We start from the raw sequence: 16652 nt of genomic DNA, 5'->3' as shown, positions 1-16652 counted from the left end.
GTGTCACTGGGGTGGGGCTGGGCGATGCAGGGTGTCAGTGGGGCAGGACTGGGGCTGTGAGTGCTGTGGGGTGTCACTGGGCGATGCGGGGTGTCAGTGGGGCAGGAATGGGGCTGTGAGTGCGGTAGGGTGTCACTGGGGTGGGGCTGGGCGATGCAGGGTGTCAGTGGGGCAGGGCTGGGGCTGTGAGTGCTGTGGGGTGTCACTGGGGTGGGGCTGGGCGATGCAGGGTGTCAGAGGGGCAGGAATGGGGCTGTGAGTGCGGTAGGGTGTCACTGGGGCAGTGCTGGGGCGATGCAGGGTGTCATTGGGGCCAGGGCCGGCTCCAGGGTTTTGACCGCCCCAAGCAGCAAAAAAAAAAAAAAAGCCGCGATCGCGATCTGCGGCGGCAATTCGCAGGAGGTCCTTCGCTCCGAGTGGGAGTGAGGGACCGTCCGCCAAATTGCCGCCGAATAGCTGGACGTGCCACCCCACTCCGGAGTGGCCGCCCCAAGCACCTGCTTGCCAGGCTGGTGCCTGGAGCCGGCCCTGATTGGGGCAGGACTGGGGCTGTGAGTGCTGTGGGGTGTCATGGGTGGGACTGGGCAATGCAGGGTGTCAGTGGGGCAGGAATGGGGCTGTGAGTACTGTGGGGTGTCAGTCGGGTAGCTGGCAGGGATGGGGCACTGGGGTGGGGCTGAGGCTCTGCAGGGTGCCAGTGAAGCAGGGATGGGGCTGAGGTGCTGCAGGGTGTTGCTGGGACTGAGGCTCTGTAGGGTGTCACTGGGGTGCTGCAGGATGTCACTGCAGTGAGGCTGGGATGCTGGGGGGTTTCACTGGGGCAGGGCTGGAGCCAGGGCACTGGGGGGTGTTGCTGGGGCCAGAGTGCTGTGGGGTGTTGCTGGGACAGGAATGGAACTGGTGTCAGGTGCTGATGGGGTGGCACAGGGGCAGAGTTGCAGGTGTTGGGGGCAGGGATAGGGCGGGTGTCTGTGCACTGATGAGAGCTGATGTGGGGTAGCTGGTGGGCGGCATTGGGGCAGCCATAAGGTTGATGGGTTAATGCAGGGTCTCCATTGCCCAGCACTGTTGGTTTCCAACTGCCAGGCACCCATCACTGTGTGCAGCCTTTCTTACCCTGTTCTCCAACCTACCACTTAGCTACCACTTGTCGCTCGGTTTCTCTGACTTCCTCCCTACTCCCATCGCAGTGTATTGTGTTTAGTTTTTGCACACTTATTCCACTGACTCCTCAAACTGTTAAGCCCCTTCAGGGCTCTGTATGAGTGCGGGACTCCCCCTCGCAGAGCGGCTTTCAGGGTCATGGCTTTTCAGTTTAACTTTTCTAAAAATGAGGTTACCAAAATAAAAATAACAGAGTATCACAGAGTTCTGAAAATAAAGAACATGTGGGCCTGGTTAGCAAATGTAACAGCAGTGCAGTAAAGTGAAAATCCAATTTAAAAAGAATAAACATGTAAAAAGGAAACTGCAGTGAAAAGAAGATTCTAATTCTGACACTGAATTATAAAAGATGAGTAAAAGAACTTATGAGCACCAACTTTTAGTTATTTAAAATTATTGAATGTTAATCTTCTATGTAGAGAGACAAGGTGGGTGAGGTAATATCTTTTATTGGACCAACTTCTGTTGATGACAGAGACAAGTTTTTGAGCTGTTCTTCAGGTCTGGGAAAGGAACTGCCAGCCTCACAGCAAAATGCAAGGTGGAACAGATTGTTTAGCATAAGTAGTTAGCACATATTGTAAGGGACCATTCAAGGTAAAGTGGCATGTTTACTCTTCTGCAGTCCTAGGACAAAGGAGGGGGTTTATAGGTTACAGATTGTTGTAATAAATCGTAAATCCACAGTCTCTCTCTTTGGTCCATGATTTTTTGAAAGCATTGTGCAGGTTTCTTTTGAGGTTGAGGACATAAGTCAGCAGACCGAGTGAACGCTTTGTGAAAAGTGTTCACCCACAGGGACGATAGGGTGTTTTTGCTGCTGGTAGTTCCTTTACCAGACCTGAAGAACCTGTGGCTCAAAAGCTTCTCTCTCCAACAGGAGTTGGTCCAATAAAGATATTACCTCACCCACCTTGTCTTTCTAATATCCTGGAAACATTACACGACTACAACTACACTGCATACTATCTTTTATATAGACAATCTAATTAAAAGTAGGCTAGAGAGTGCTGTTACTGGAATGCATTGGAAAGTAGGAATAATTCAAAATTATAAATAAAATTCTATTCATTTTTGTGTTTGATTAAAGTAGTTAAGTAACATTTTTTTTGTGCTAATTCACTTTGAATAGGTATCTGTGTGTATATAGTTATATTTATATTGATCCTAATCCTGCAAGGGTTTAAGCTTATGGTGGATGCTACTATGGAAATAGTGCCATTGATTTACCACATCCTTTTAAGTGTTTGCAGAACTGGAATCTTCCATAGTGGGATTAGTCTGTACTTCAGTACATATTTGGGTTTCTTTTCTTTAACATTTTTACTCTATGTATCAAAATTCTGACGACTGGACCGAGCATATTCGTAAGTTATGACAACTTTATTTGGTGTTACAGTGCCTCTTCCCTATAAGTCATTTTGTATTACAATTATTGTATTGTAGCCCCTGTGTTAATTACAAATTATTTTATAACATAATCTTCCTTGGTTTTGTAAGACAATCTTCAACAATCACAGACATTCTGAACAACTTAAAAACAAAAAGAGAAATAGATACATGTGTGTGTGTGTGTGAAGATCTTGTTTTTCCTTTTGGGCCATTGATAATTGCTAGGGTATTTATTAAAAATAGAATCTCTTTTCACTTTCTGTCTCATTTGTACACTGGTATCACAATTTGTCATCAGCATGGAAGTGGTTCTAAGTCAGGGGTGGGCAAACTTTTTGGCCTGAGGGTCGCATTGTGTTTCAGAAATTGTATGGAGGGCCGGTTAGGGGTGGGGGTCGTGGCCCGGCCCCCACCTCCTATCCGCCCCCCCGGGATTCCTGCCCCATCCAACCCTCCCTGTTCCCTGACGGCCCCCCCTGGGACTCCTGCCCCATCCACCCCCCCTGGCTCCCTGTCCCCTGACCACCCCTGGAACCCCCGCCCCTGACTGCCCCCCACCGCCCCATCCAACCCCTCCTCTCATTCCTGACGGCCCCCCCCGGGACCCCTGCCCCATCCAATCATCCCTTCTCTCTGTTCCCTGACTGTCCTGGGAACCCCTGCCCCTGACTGCCCCCCACCGGCCCATCCAATCCCCCCTCTCATTCCTGACTGCCCCCCCGGGACCCCTGCCCCCATTCAACCCCCTGTTCCCCATCCTCTGACCCCCCTGGCCTTGCCCCCCCCCCCAGCTCCCCTGCCCTCTATCCAACCCCCCCGCTCCCTGCCCCCTTACCGCGCTGCCTGGAGCACTAGTGGCTGGTGGCGCTACAGCTGCGGTGCCCGGCTGGAGCCAGCCACACTGTCGGCACTGCGCAGCATAGAGTACCAGGTTAGGCCAGGCTCTGCAGCTGCGCTGCCCCAGAAGCTTGCAGGCCCTCCCCCCCCCCCCCCCCCCCCACCCCACCCCCCCCAGAGCATTGTGGTGGCGGTGGGGCGAGCTGAGGCTGCGGGGGAGGGGAACATCAGGGGAGGGGCCGGGGCCTAGCCTCCCGGCCCAGGAGCTCAGGGGCCGCGCAGGAGGGTCCCATGGGCCGGATGTGGCCCACCGGCCGTAGTTTGCCCACCTCTGTTCTAAGCTCACAAAAACCAAATTGTGGTAACGGTATCTGCGGGTTACTTAGAAAGGCAATCACTTGTATTATAAATATTCTGGTAAAGGATGGGGGAAAGGAAAATGCAGACAGTAGGTGACAGTTTAGGGAAGCTCTGATAACCATTTTTTAAAAGTTTGCTCGAGTGCCTCCGCTGTTCTTTTTAAAAGTGCATGTGTTAGGATCATCCAAGAGAGGTGGAACTGGAAGGGAATGTATATACAGGGATACAGTTTCAATTGCAACTTCCATTAGCTTCAGTAGGTGTTGTCCATGCTTAGATTTTGGCCTACAGTAAGCTTATTTATAAGGGTTGTCATAGTGATTCAAATTACTAGTCATTGTGGCCTGGTATCCTATCTGTATTATATAGTGCTGTATATCAGACCGTTGCTTCCTGGGAAGGTAAAGATCCCTACATTTATGCACCTCTCCAAATGGGCATTATTATGGGGGTGGGGTCGGATTCCTTCCTTCCCTCCTAACCCTCTCAGGCTATCAGTTTATTTGTTAGGGTTGCTGTCCCCTTGTACCATCAGAAAGAATACTTGTGCAGTTGCAAGTATTTTTATTATAGTGGGACTTCGGTAGTGGTATCTTTTTGATCATTTTATGGTGTTCTCCTTTACTGCAAATATTTTGCTTCACAGGTGTGCTGAGGATTCTGACTGAAATGTTTCTGCCTCATATCAACCTTTCAGAATTAGAGCAAACCTTTTTCTCAAAAGTGTTACCCAAGGTATGATGTCTTCCGTAATGTGAAGAATCAAACATCAATACAATACTAAAAATCTGGTTACTACAAGGTCTGTAGTAGTTTGTATGATAGAATTCTTGTTTTGAAATCAAGCTAATGTTTGAAATACGTTCCCTTTCACTCTAAAATGGTCTCATGATTTTATATCCTGAGTCCTGCTCCTGTGATTTTTAGTGTTGGTTTCAATGGCAGGAAGAGTGGGCCAGTGATGTTATGCATGATGTAGTCAATAACAAAGTGAATTTTAAAAGCCTGTTTTGAGAAAAATTGACCTATTAAAACAGATGATAAGCAAATGCAGAATTACATTATTATGATTATGATCATTTATTTATTTATTATAATTTGAGGGTGCTTCTTTGGCTAAATTAATTGCAAGGCCGAAGACCAAAGTATTTGTAACAAATAACCTGTAAGGCCAAATTAACCTAGGATATGGTCAATCCTGACAACATGAAATACTCCCTATTTATTATAGCTATACTGAAATTCTTAAATTAAATATTCACATTTTAAATGAAATAGAAGAGACTACAATAGGGGTTGCCTAGCTCCCATTGTCTGTAGGAGTTTAATTCCCTAGAACCCCTGATTGTAGACAACAGGAAGTCTGTAAGAGCTCCTGGTCAGTTCCTACCCCAATATTAATCATCCTCAACAGATTTTCAGAGCATAGAAAGGAACTGCTTTATAATGTGCATATCCTAAACCTGTGTAATTTCACCACATCAGCGATGCAACATTCTGTATATGCTTGGAAAGAGCTGCTTATATCTTTCTAATTCCACGACTAACAACTCTAAGGCATCAAGACCAACCAAAAGAAAAACAGATCTTCAAAATGACATGACCTCCAAACCTTTTCAGAATAATAAACTGCCTTTAAAACAAAACAAAACTCTCTGTCTCCAAAATGATTGATTTGAACCAAACTTAAGAAAAGTCTGTGCTAGAGTATGATTTATTTTATAAAATTTGTAGTAATGTTGTTAATAATATTGGTTAAAGTTGGGGTTGGAGATTAAATGGGAAGCTCCTTTAAACTAACTATAGAGAGACTCATTTCTGTGTAATAACAGAACACATGATATCTGCCCTCATCTTAAATAGAATTGTGACCTATGGAAACTGCAGGTTATGACATGCAATACTTCTTGCTTCAAACAGCTAGGCTATGAAGCATAAGTGTCTGCATTCCACACCTCCATACCAAAGATGAAAGTGGATGTATGATGGGTGCCCTGGTTTTATACTGGATATATGTTGGAGTCTAATAATATCAGTTTTATTTTAATTTGCTTTATTCTGACAGGCAATACAATTATTTGATGATTTGTTGTATGAATTATCCAGTCAAGCCAAAGGACTAACCAGCCAGAACATAGAATTATGCAAAGCGGTGAGGAATGTTTTACAGGTAAGTCTATTGAAATGAGCTGTAAGAGGAGTGGTTAGGTGATTATATGTTTTTTACCAAAACTGTGGAGAGATTTGTGAAGTGTTTGTGCCAGTAACAGCTGAATGTAAAATTCCATTCTGGATTTGTCATAGTGCAGCTAGTTTGAATATGTCAGGCAGTGTCCATATATTTCTGTTGATAAAGGGTAGTTCAGCATGTGTATAAATACTTCCAGGATTGGGGCCTTAGACCTCCAACCCTCAGCATTGTTAGTCTTGATTTTCATCATGTTGCATTGTGAGGCTTCATGTTTATCTGTCATTGACTCTATATGATATTCCATCATCAGTAATAAAGATTCTGCAGGCCAGATTCTGCCCTTAATGACACACATGCAGTTCCATTGTATTCATTAATGTTACAAAAGTGTAACTGAGGGCAAAATTTAGCCTTCAGTTGGATTTGAGTTAAAAATTTGGTAGATCATGTGTAAGCCAGAATAGAATCAATTTTTTTCTCCAAGATCTGGATTGGGTCAGCAGTGCTAACAGGAATAAATAGTAGTGTAAAAAAAAAAAAGGCAAGCAGATGTTGTTCTAAATGCTCTCAAGGAGCAGAGTCGGTATTTAGGAAGGTGCTATTTTTTTCATAATCACTTTTTAGGGTATAGCTGTGCTTTGAAAGATCTGTTAGTTGATACTGTCACAAACATGATTCTCACGTAAAGAGAATATGACATCACAGAAAAGCTGTGGTCTGAAACTGCTGCTGTCTTTTTTACAGAGCTTCATTCATCTTTCTGGCTTCCTAATACTTTTCCGTTTGCTAATGTCCTAAAAGACAGAGAACAGTTTAGCCAAATGCACAAGGGAAGAGCTGCTTTATAATTTTTGCTTTTTGAATTAACTGCTGCAGTGTACTGTTATAGATTGTGCCTTCAGTGATGATGATGATGATAATGATCTCACTTGCAGACTATGCTGCAGCTGCTGGAAACTCTGACGGGTTGTGTGCGACATATCTGTACCCTGCAGGAGCCTGTGCCTCTAGAGAGTATCCGTACCCTTCCCTCTTCCATTCTTTATGTAATCAAAAACACATTTATGCACTGCAAGGTAGGTCTCTGGATTAATAGGGGAAAAAACTATTCTAGATCTAGTTATAGATCATTTAAAAAAATCCTTGATATGTGATTTTGCTTTGAAAAGTTACATTTGTGGCTTTCCATATTTGTTGTCTCAATATTGGATCAAATGTGCTCTGTTTACAAGTATGAAGATGGCTTTTCCATCTGCCAGCCCTGCAAACTCAGCGTGGCCTCTGAAAGCCAAGCTGTTATTTCCATCTTGTGCATTATTACCAGTAATAAAGGTTCTTCTGATTAAATTCATACCGTTTAAGATGAGAAGGGATCATTAGATTATCTAGTCTGATCTGTACATCACAGGCCATTACACTTCACCCAGTTACTCCTGTATTGTGCCCAATAAGTTGTTTAACTAATTAGGCCCTCATTGACACCTGTGCAAGCCCATTGTCTTCAGTGGGTTTGCAGAGGTGTAAGTGATTATGGATGTGTTAATATTAACCCTATGATTCAGTACAAATTTCAAGGCAGACTTGTGATTGGGATTAAATACTTTGCGTTATGTATAAAAACATGTTGGTGTCGCATTTTACAGCACCTGCACGTGGAGGAAAACTGATTGTTGTGCTTGAAACCTTTCCTGCTATAAGCAGTGCCAGTATCATAAGACATAGTAATTTGTCATCCATCCTACTGGCATCAATTTCACTTTTGAGCTTGTCTTCCTTGCGTATTAGAACCTTTAAATACTTATGGAGCCAAATTACACAGTGAGACCTTGCTAAGGACTTCTCCTCCGGTAGGCAATCTATTATTAAGAAATACTTTAACATACTGGGAAACTTTTGGGATACAACTATGTTTGTCATGAAGTATGGTCCTAGATTTTGGTAGAAATCTGATTTTAGAGTCATGCATCAATGGTCTGATCCAAAGTTCAGTTAAATCACTAGAAAGACTCTTGCTGATTCACTGGTCTTTGGATCAGGCCCTAAGTGAGTGGTATTTTGTATTTCGTGCATAGTAACCACAGATGGCTATTTAAAATCTACAGCTCTTGCTGGTTGTGTGAGTTGAAGTAGATGTTTGTATGCCTTGATTCTGCGCCCATTGACATTTGTAACAAAATTCCCATTGATTTCAGCAGGAGCAACATCAGGTCTTGATTCTCAGACATTTTCTAATGCTCCCTAATCCCACATTTCCTACAGGACAGCGAGTCACTGTACAGTGAGTGCCTGCACTTGATTTCTGACCTCCTGCAATCTCTGTTTAAAGAGACCTATTCTCTTCAAAAGCAGCTTATGGAGCTGCTTGATATGATCTCTATGGAATCTGCTTCTGCTGAGGACAGTATTGTAGATATGGTGTCAGGTGTGTATATGAAAGATGTTTCTTTATCCTGCCCAGCCCCCTGTTTTCTACAGACAGTGGGCCTGATCCCCCAAAATGCAGCGCACTTCCTGCTAGATGTTGAGCACCCTCAATTCCTGTTGCCTTCAGTGGGAGTTAAGGGCGTTCAGCACCTTATAATTGGTCAGTTTTCCAGAACTGGAAGTGGTTTTGCAAATGCAGTGATGTGACAGCTGTGTTTGGTTTTTTTCAGGCATTGAATATACAGGTCCATTTAAACTCGGTGTTTGTTTGCTCTTACTGTTCCCTCTGCAGTGATCCACACTGTGCTGGAGATCTGCTCTGTCATTTCCAACATGGACCATGCCCTTCATGCCAACACATGGAAGTTCATAATCAAGTATGTTTTAATACTTTGAATGTTGCTGTTGTGTATCCCAAGTGTATTTTAGAGCCACTGTTTTATAACTTGTTTAAAGCTAGACTTTTCAAAAGTGCCTATGGGAGGTGGGGCCCTGATTCCCACTGAAGTTCAACCAGTAATGCATTCTCAGTGGAAAAAGTTATGAGCCTTGTGTTAGAAAGTGAAACACTCTTTTATCTTTTTTATAATGTGTTAAGGAAATAAATTCTAAATACAATATTATGATTTAAGTGTTCCCCAAGGATCTGAATTGGAATTCCACCGACACTGTTGGATTAGATTCTGTCACCTTGTTGACGCATCCTGTATCCCTTCTGTGCTTCAATAAATAGTCACAATGGGACAAGAATGGTTCTGTCTCTGAGTTCCTTGGCATTTGTCAGGACACCGCTGCATTAGTGCACTCAGATACCATGGTGACGGGTGCAGTGTAGGAGCCTAGACAGAGTAGAGTAGGGTCTGTGGAATAGTGCTCATGATGACCTGTTGTCACTTGATTTGTTTCTGACAATTAAGCATCTGATCCTGCTCCTGTCTGGCTTTTTTAGGCAAAGCCTCAAGCACCATTCCCTGCTACAGAGCCATTTGAAACACAAGGACATCCTCAGTGGCCTGTGCAAGGACACCCTCTTCTCGTTCCATTCCTGTTTGCAGCTGGCTGAGCAGATGAAGCTGTCTGGGACACAGGTGAATGAACAATCCCCCAAAACTACTTTTGGGCTTGAGAAAGAGTTGGGTTAGGAAGCACTGCAAAAATAGATATGTTTGCTATGCAGTGTTATTGGTGAAAAAACAGTCTCATTTTACACACTAGGTACTTCACATTGCTTACAAGGTTCTCTAAAAAACCACATTGAAAGGGAGTCTGATAGCACTGGTTAGCATCCAGGATACTTTGGGTAGATACAAAGAGTATTCTCCCTCCCACCGCTCCTCCAGTACTCTATCAGGAATCTCATTCATTTCACATACTGCTGCTTTCACTAGGTCAATTAAAAGATAACAGTTAAATTTTGAAGATTCCTGTGAAAAATTGTTTCGAGATTCCAGGGACATCACACATTCTTAGGGGTTTTCCCCAATTTCTGCTGTGTTTGTGTGGAATCCAAGCTTCCTTTAACAAACAAAATAAAGCTTCTAGCCCTGTTAGTAATGTATCTTGCAATGTTGCTTTCTTTGATATCTTCTTAGTCTGTCCATGGTGTTTTCATTGCTGCTTTCCTTTTTGATAGGAGACCACTGACTACAAGTTGTTCCAGAGGACAGTCAAACTGTGTAGATTCTTTGCTAATTCTCTTGTTCACTACATCAAGGTAAGATTTATTATATGGGTCCTACGTGAGTATAAAACTAACTCTGTACTATGCAAATAGACACACTGATCAAGTATTTTGTGTTGCTACACCATACTTATGACTGTGGTATCTGGATGGCATAATTAACACCCATACTTACCTGCTTGTGATTTATTATCTCACATGTAATACAATTTGGATACCTAATACTGTTCACTACTTCTGCCTATCCTTTGCTAAATAGCTGCCTTGCTGTATTCTTCCAGCTGAACACCATGCTCTCTGACTCCATCAGATTTCACACGTTAAGCAGGGTCAGTACTGTACCTGGATGGGAGCAGCGAGATGCAGCAGGCATTGGCATTGATGAGTCAGTAGAGGGGTGCTTATCCCTCACAGTTGGCACTGGACCAATATTGCCTTGAAAATGTAAACAGACAAACAGTTGTGAGGGGTGTAAGCTTGTTGCTGATTTATCCATAATGTTCACAACATATTCCTGGTCCCACGTCCAGCATCCCAGGGCTGGCATTTGTCCACAGGACCCTCAACTTTTTTCAGTGTGGGCCGCAGATTAGTTCTCAGCTGAGGGAGGTAGCTCCACCCAGGAGGCTGCTGATTTTACGGGGCCGCTAACAGCTTCCTACTAGCAGACTGCCTTCATTTGAACTTGTTCAGTTGCTGAGAAGCCAATATGATCATTTGCCACTAGGAGGATGAATTTGATAGCATGAGAGGCAGTATGGTCTGGTGCAGTGGTTTTCAACCTGTTGCCCGCAGACCCATGGGGGTCCACAGACTATGTCTAAGATTTCCAAAGGGGGTCCATGTCTCCATTCAAAATTTTTAGGGGTCTGCAAATGAAAAAAGGTTGAAAACCACTGTTCTAGTGGATTAAGTACACGACTGAGAATAAAGGATTCCTTCATTCAAGTCCTGTCTCTGTGCCATAGTTTCCGTGTCTACAAAATTGGGATATTAATACACACATCTACCAAGTGACGGTGCGAGAGAGAAACAGGTTCACCAGTGGCTTTGGGGCCTAGTGATCGACAGACCCCCAACTTACTTGAACAACTGCCCTTTGCAACATTTGTCTAGATGTTGGCAACTATCCATATCACCAGCACAAATAGTTGGATTCCATTTCTGCAGCAGGAGGCTGGAGGTGGGGCGATACCTGAAGATCTCAATCACTGTCCAACATCTTTTTATAAAATAGGGTAGTTAAGTTTGGGATGTAGCCAAGAGAATCCCCTTCCTAACCCTCCCCACAAATCCTCTGGCTAGTCTTGTGCAGCAGTGTAATAGTGGTGAACAGGAATCAGTTACATATGGAGATGGGTGGAGAAAAATTGTTACACAGAAAAAGGTGTAAGGCTGTCTCTGAATGTGTGAGTTCTGGTGTTTGATTGCTCTTTAAAAAGACCTTAAGCTCCCTCTTAAAGCAAATGTGAGCAGGAGATTTAAAAATAAATAATCTGGCTGGACTCTTCTTCTCCTGGGATTTTCTGCAAGCTCCTATCACCTACCTAGGGATAACTACAGAAAACCTCTTTCCTCTTTCCTACTCTTTCTCTCTGTCCTTTCCTTCTCCCCCCACCTCTTTCTTCTGATATTCTTATTTTAACCTCTTGGTACCCATTTAAGTAACACACCAAATAGCAATAACAAATGCAGAGTAGATAATGAGGTATAGAATCACCTTGTCTGTTGTGTTAATGTCAGTTATCTTTTTGTTTATGCATGGGATAGAATCAATAGTCTTTAAAATATGTGAAGAGTGCATTTTTGTTTGTTTGTGATTGACTGTGGTTATTGCTCCTGTAAAAGAAGTTTAAGAAAACCCTTAGCTTATCATTTAGCTTCCTAAAGAGGAGAAACATATGATAATTTTACTTGATAATTTGTCATGTGTTGTGCATTTTGCATTTCTTTTGCACTATGTATCACAGCAGGCTACAACTTTTAAAAATTAGACTTCATAATAAAGCATTTCAAAACAAAATTCAAGTAAGCAGAAGAAAAATATATTTAATCGTTATTTCATTTTGAAAATACCATTCAAAATTGGTGGCTTTTGCAGGAATTTATTCCTTTCCTCTCTGATTCCTGCAGTCGATTACACCAGCTGTATCTTCAGATATATAGGTAAGTGAACCACAAAGAATAGTTCTTTGATTCCACTGCAGTGGAATATCTCTGTATCAGCTCTGAAAGTGTCTGTCGTAGTTACAGCAGTTCCAAACGTTACAAGACTTGCAAAAATAAAAGATCGCAGCAGTCACTCTTTGATTTGTTATACGTAAAATAGCAATTGTGTATAGAATTTCTTTGGTGTATGGAGGTCAGAGAAATTTGTATTTCCTCATGGGAAACTTATTTTGGGTGCTTTAGTGTGGTCTGTTTGTTTGTGTAGCTACTAGTCATTTTAACCTATCCTCCAAATGCCACCAGAAAGGGAATCAGTGCCATGAATACCAACATGTTACCAAACTCCTCATTCTGTTGCATTTTCTTCTAATAGATCCTATCAGTGGATCTACCTGGGTAGACCTTACTGTGCAGATGGAGCCCTTAACTACTGATTTTCTTGTGATTACTCACTCCACAGGGCCTCTGCAATGAAATAACGAGGCAACATTTTGTTTTAAAAAAAGTAAAGTGCAAAAGAAATTTAATGCACTATTAAGGTTAAATTAAACCCCACAAAGGCTAGGAAATAATTATTGTCCCACAATAACCATAGTTCTGTTCTGCTTGGTGCTTGCACTGTGACAGAGTTTGTTATTACGTAATCACTTAACAATGGCACCTGCTCTTTCTCCTTTTAATTGAAAGTACGTGTGTGGTGGGACAGTTAGTTTATTTTAGTTGCATTCTGGTGAAAACATAAACCACATTTTATGCACCTCAGCAACAGTTATTTTGTAAAATAGTTCTTTCACTATGATCGAACATGGAAATATTCAGCCTGAGCAGATTTTTTTATTTATTTAACAAATTTAATGAGGGATTGAAAATAGAATTTCACTAAAGAACATTCAGGCCTTAGAATTATACCAGGGGTAGGCAACCTATGGCACGCATGCCGAAGGCGGCACGCGAGCTGATTTTCAGTGGCACTCACACTGCCTGGGTTCTGGCCACCGGTCCGGGGGGCTCTGCATTTTAATTTAATTTTAAATGAAGCTTCTTAAACATTTAAAAAACCTTATTTACTTTACATACAACAATAGTTTAGTTATATATTATAGACTTATAGAAAGAGACCTTCTAAAAACGTTAAAATGTATTACTGGCACGCAAAACCTTAAATTAGAGTGAATAAATGAAGACTCGGCACACTGCTTCTGAAAGGTTGCCGACCCCTGTATTATACTGTAATCTTGTAAAAAGGGAAGATGCCAGGCTGGTTAATTCTTGCTGAAACACACTTTGCTGCGGCTCTGCAGACAATACATAGTATCATGGACTTTAAATTGCTTGTCACTTTTCTCTGAGATAGGATACTTATTCAGTTTGCCCTGGCAATGAGGAAAATAGCATAATGTAGGCGTAATTGAGGGCACATTTTGATGCTGCACTTGGAATTTAAGCCCAGATCCTTCAGTGAGTTGGGTGCAGATGGACTCTTGTGCACATTTCATTGCAAGGTCACGTTCTCAGTTAATCATTTTTGTTGATGATGCGCTCTCTCTTCTGCATGTGCTGACTTGGCAGGGCTTACAGGAGTGAAAGTGTTAAAAACTGAGCAAATTTATTGAGTAAGAAGGTGCCATTTTTACATAGTCTCTTTGTAATCTGTTTTTATAATGCTCATCTTAGTAGTATCTAAGGGCTTGTCTGCATGGGGAAATTTACTGGTACAATTATACCGCTATAGTTATTAATCATGTTTAGTATGGTAGTGCCTAAGGGCCAGCGAAGAATGGGGCCCAATTGTGCTAGGCACTGTACAAACACAGAGTAGTAGACAGTTCCCACCCAGAAGAGTTTACAATCTAATCAGAGCAGACAGACATGGGGTGCGGGAGTAAGAGTGTCCACGTGGGGAATTATACCGATATAATTATGCTGGTAGATAGCTCTGTGTCAAATAGCCCTAAAGTCCTTCCTATACTTCCTACACCTTTATGCCATTCTAGTTTTGAAAAACATATCTTTGCAACTCTTATTTTTTATACATAAAAGTTTTAACTGAAACACTGAACACTGCCACGCCCATGCCAATTTCAAAGTGGAAATAAAATTTAACATCTACCATTATAAAAAAAATCACTCAGGGAGATGCTGGTTAAACCTGTTCTTTCAGTCCTGGGAGATGCAGAAATTCATAACTTAAAAAAAAACAAAACAAAACCCCACCCCAAAACACTTTAGGCCTACCTCTTAGGCAGCCTACACTTAAAACGCTGCATTGGTGCAGCTGCAGCGCTTAAGTGAAGATGCTCCTACGCTGACAGGACAGCTTCTTCTGTTGGTGTAGTTAATCCGCCTCCCCGAGAGGCAGTAGCTATGTTGAGGCGAGAAGCTCTCCCATCAACATAGTGCTGTCTACACGGGGGGTTAGATTGGTATAACTGTTGCTCAGGGTGTAGATTTTTCGCACCCCTGAGAGACGTAGTTATCCAGATACAGGTCTGTAACGTAGACCTGTTCTTAGACTAGTAGGGTGACCGAATGCACCTCTGTATTCACACCCTACACACTACTGTAATAATCTTTGTACAAAAGATCATGGTGAAATGTGTGTAGCAACATAATATGTAAAGTAGTGAACATAAACTGAAATTATGACTGAAATGTTTTTACCAGACAAATCTGGGAAGGAGGTAACCTGTTCCTTAGAGACAACGGACAAGCTAACACCTCTAGCCTGGTGTCATCAAAGTTGATTGGCAAATCACCCATCAAGTGGCCATTTGGCAGTGAATGGGAGGCAGGAACAGGTTGATCTGCGGCCAGGTATAACTATGAATTTGCATTGGTATAACTACATCACTCAGGGGTGTGAAAAAGCCACACCCCGGAGCGATACAGTTAGTTATACACCAGTGTAGACAGAGCCATGTCGATGGGAGGGCTTCTCCTGTCAACATAGATACCGCCTTTCGTGGAGGTGGATTAACTATGCCGCCAGGAGAAGCTCTCCCGTCAGCATAGTAGCGTCATCACCAAAGCGCTATAGTGGCGCAGCTGCACTAATGCAATGCTTTAAGTGTAGACCTGCTCTGCGTTTTAGCAAGCAACAACATGGAACCTCTTTCACCACAAGATGCCATGTCTCTGTCCTCACAGTGGGAAGGAAATTTATCTAGGGGTAACCCTCCGGAAAATGCATCTCAAAGGGTGACTGGACTATAAAAGTGAGGGGCAAAAACACCCCAGGGATATCTTTCTTTCTCTCCCTATCTCTCTCTTGCTCTCTCTTTCACCCAAGAAGACAAAGGAACCAGCTCTTTGACTTGGTGAGGGCATCGTGACCTGAGAATTTGGTCAGCCCTGTTGCTGGGAACTTGGGATAAGGATTTTACCTTGAACCAAGACTAGTTTCGTTTTAGCTACTAGAAAGCATTTTATCTGTATTTCTCTTGTAACCATTTCTGACTTTAATATTTATACTTGTACTCACTTAAAATCTATCTCTTTGTAGATAAATAAACTTTTTATTTTTTAACCAAACGTAATCCAGTGTTGTCTTTAAACTGAACTGTTTGGGTAACTCCAGTTAAAGTAGCAAACTGTTGGATAATATCTGAACTGCCCCGGAGAGGCTGAACAGTGCAGAACACACATTTTGGGGACAATCCAGGACTGGGAGTGTCTTGGGGTCACTGCAAGTAGTAACCAAGTACTGCTGGAAGCCAGTATGTGGCTGGTGTTTGCTGACAAGCTGCTGGTGTCAGAGATGCTGGACCAAGACTGCAGCAACACACACATACTCAGGAGGTGACCTGCCTGCTGTTTGTGAGCGGCCCAGGTTGGGAGCTACAACAGCAAAGCATTGTGAGGCACCCAAATTTGCAGGGCAGGTGGTGACAGAACCCCACACTGGTCTGGATTGCACCCCAGAATGTGACAAGTAGGTTTTCACTTGATGCTCTCTCCCTCTCTGCTGCTTTCTCTCACTCTCTTTCCTCTTTTTTTTTTTTTGGACTCAATCTCTTTTTAATATTTTGTTTCTCACTTAATCTTCCTAAGTTTTCATTTCCTGCAAAGCAAAATGGCGTTAACCTGTTATCACTAACCTGCAGGCCAGTATGTTGGTACTCTCATCATCTGGAACAAATTAAACCTACAAATGTTTCCCTTTGAAGTTTTCCACTCGTGCACCTATTGAGTAAATTCCTCTTTGTATGCACTTTTACCATTTTTCAGCAGAAGCAGATTGGAGAGTTTTTCTTACTGTGGTTAATAAAATATAGGCCTTCAGTAGTCGGTTTAAAGGCAGAATATAGACACATGCTCACCATTTTAAAATACATTTTTAGATATGAAAATTATGCTTCCCTTTGCTCGTATTGATAGATCTGTTACTCCACAATAATAGATTTCAGAGTAGCAGCCGTGTTAGTCTGTATCCGC

At 42.6% G+C, this 16652-nt stretch overlaps 1 protein-coding gene across 1 annotated transcript in view; it reads left to right on the top strand.

Annotated features, from left to right (window-relative positions):
• The window catches only part of LOC112107410 (uncharacterized protein C1orf112), a 34372-nt gene that overhangs the window by 260 nt on the left and 17460 nt on the right, over positions 1-16652 (top strand). The window contains exons 2-11 of the mRNA XM_029912354.1: positions 2492-2531; positions 4400-4488; positions 5819-5923; positions 6880-7020; positions 8204-8366; positions 8661-8745; positions 9318-9456; positions 10002-10082; positions 12151-12215; positions 14883-14995. Coding sequence (XP_029768214.1) covers positions 2492-2531; positions 4400-4488; positions 5819-5923; positions 6880-7020; positions 8204-8366; positions 8661-8745; positions 9318-9456; positions 10002-10082; positions 12151-12215; positions 14883-14995 — 1021 coding nt within the window. The remainder of the gene's footprint in view (positions 1-2491; positions 2532-4399; positions 4489-5818; positions 5924-6879; positions 7021-8203; positions 8367-8660; positions 8746-9317; positions 9457-10001; positions 10083-12150; positions 12216-14882; positions 14996-16652) is intronic.

This window comes from Terrapene carolina, unplaced genomic scaffold (assembly GCF_002925995.2).
Source record: "Terrapene carolina triunguis isolate 2854851 unplaced genomic scaffold, T_m_triunguis-2.0 Scaffold210, whole genome shotgun sequence".
NCBI lineage: Eukaryota > Metazoa > Chordata > Testudines > Emydidae > Terrapene > Terrapene triunguis.
Note: the sequence above shows the minus strand (reverse complement) of the source record. Positions and strands in the feature narration are given on the sequence as shown.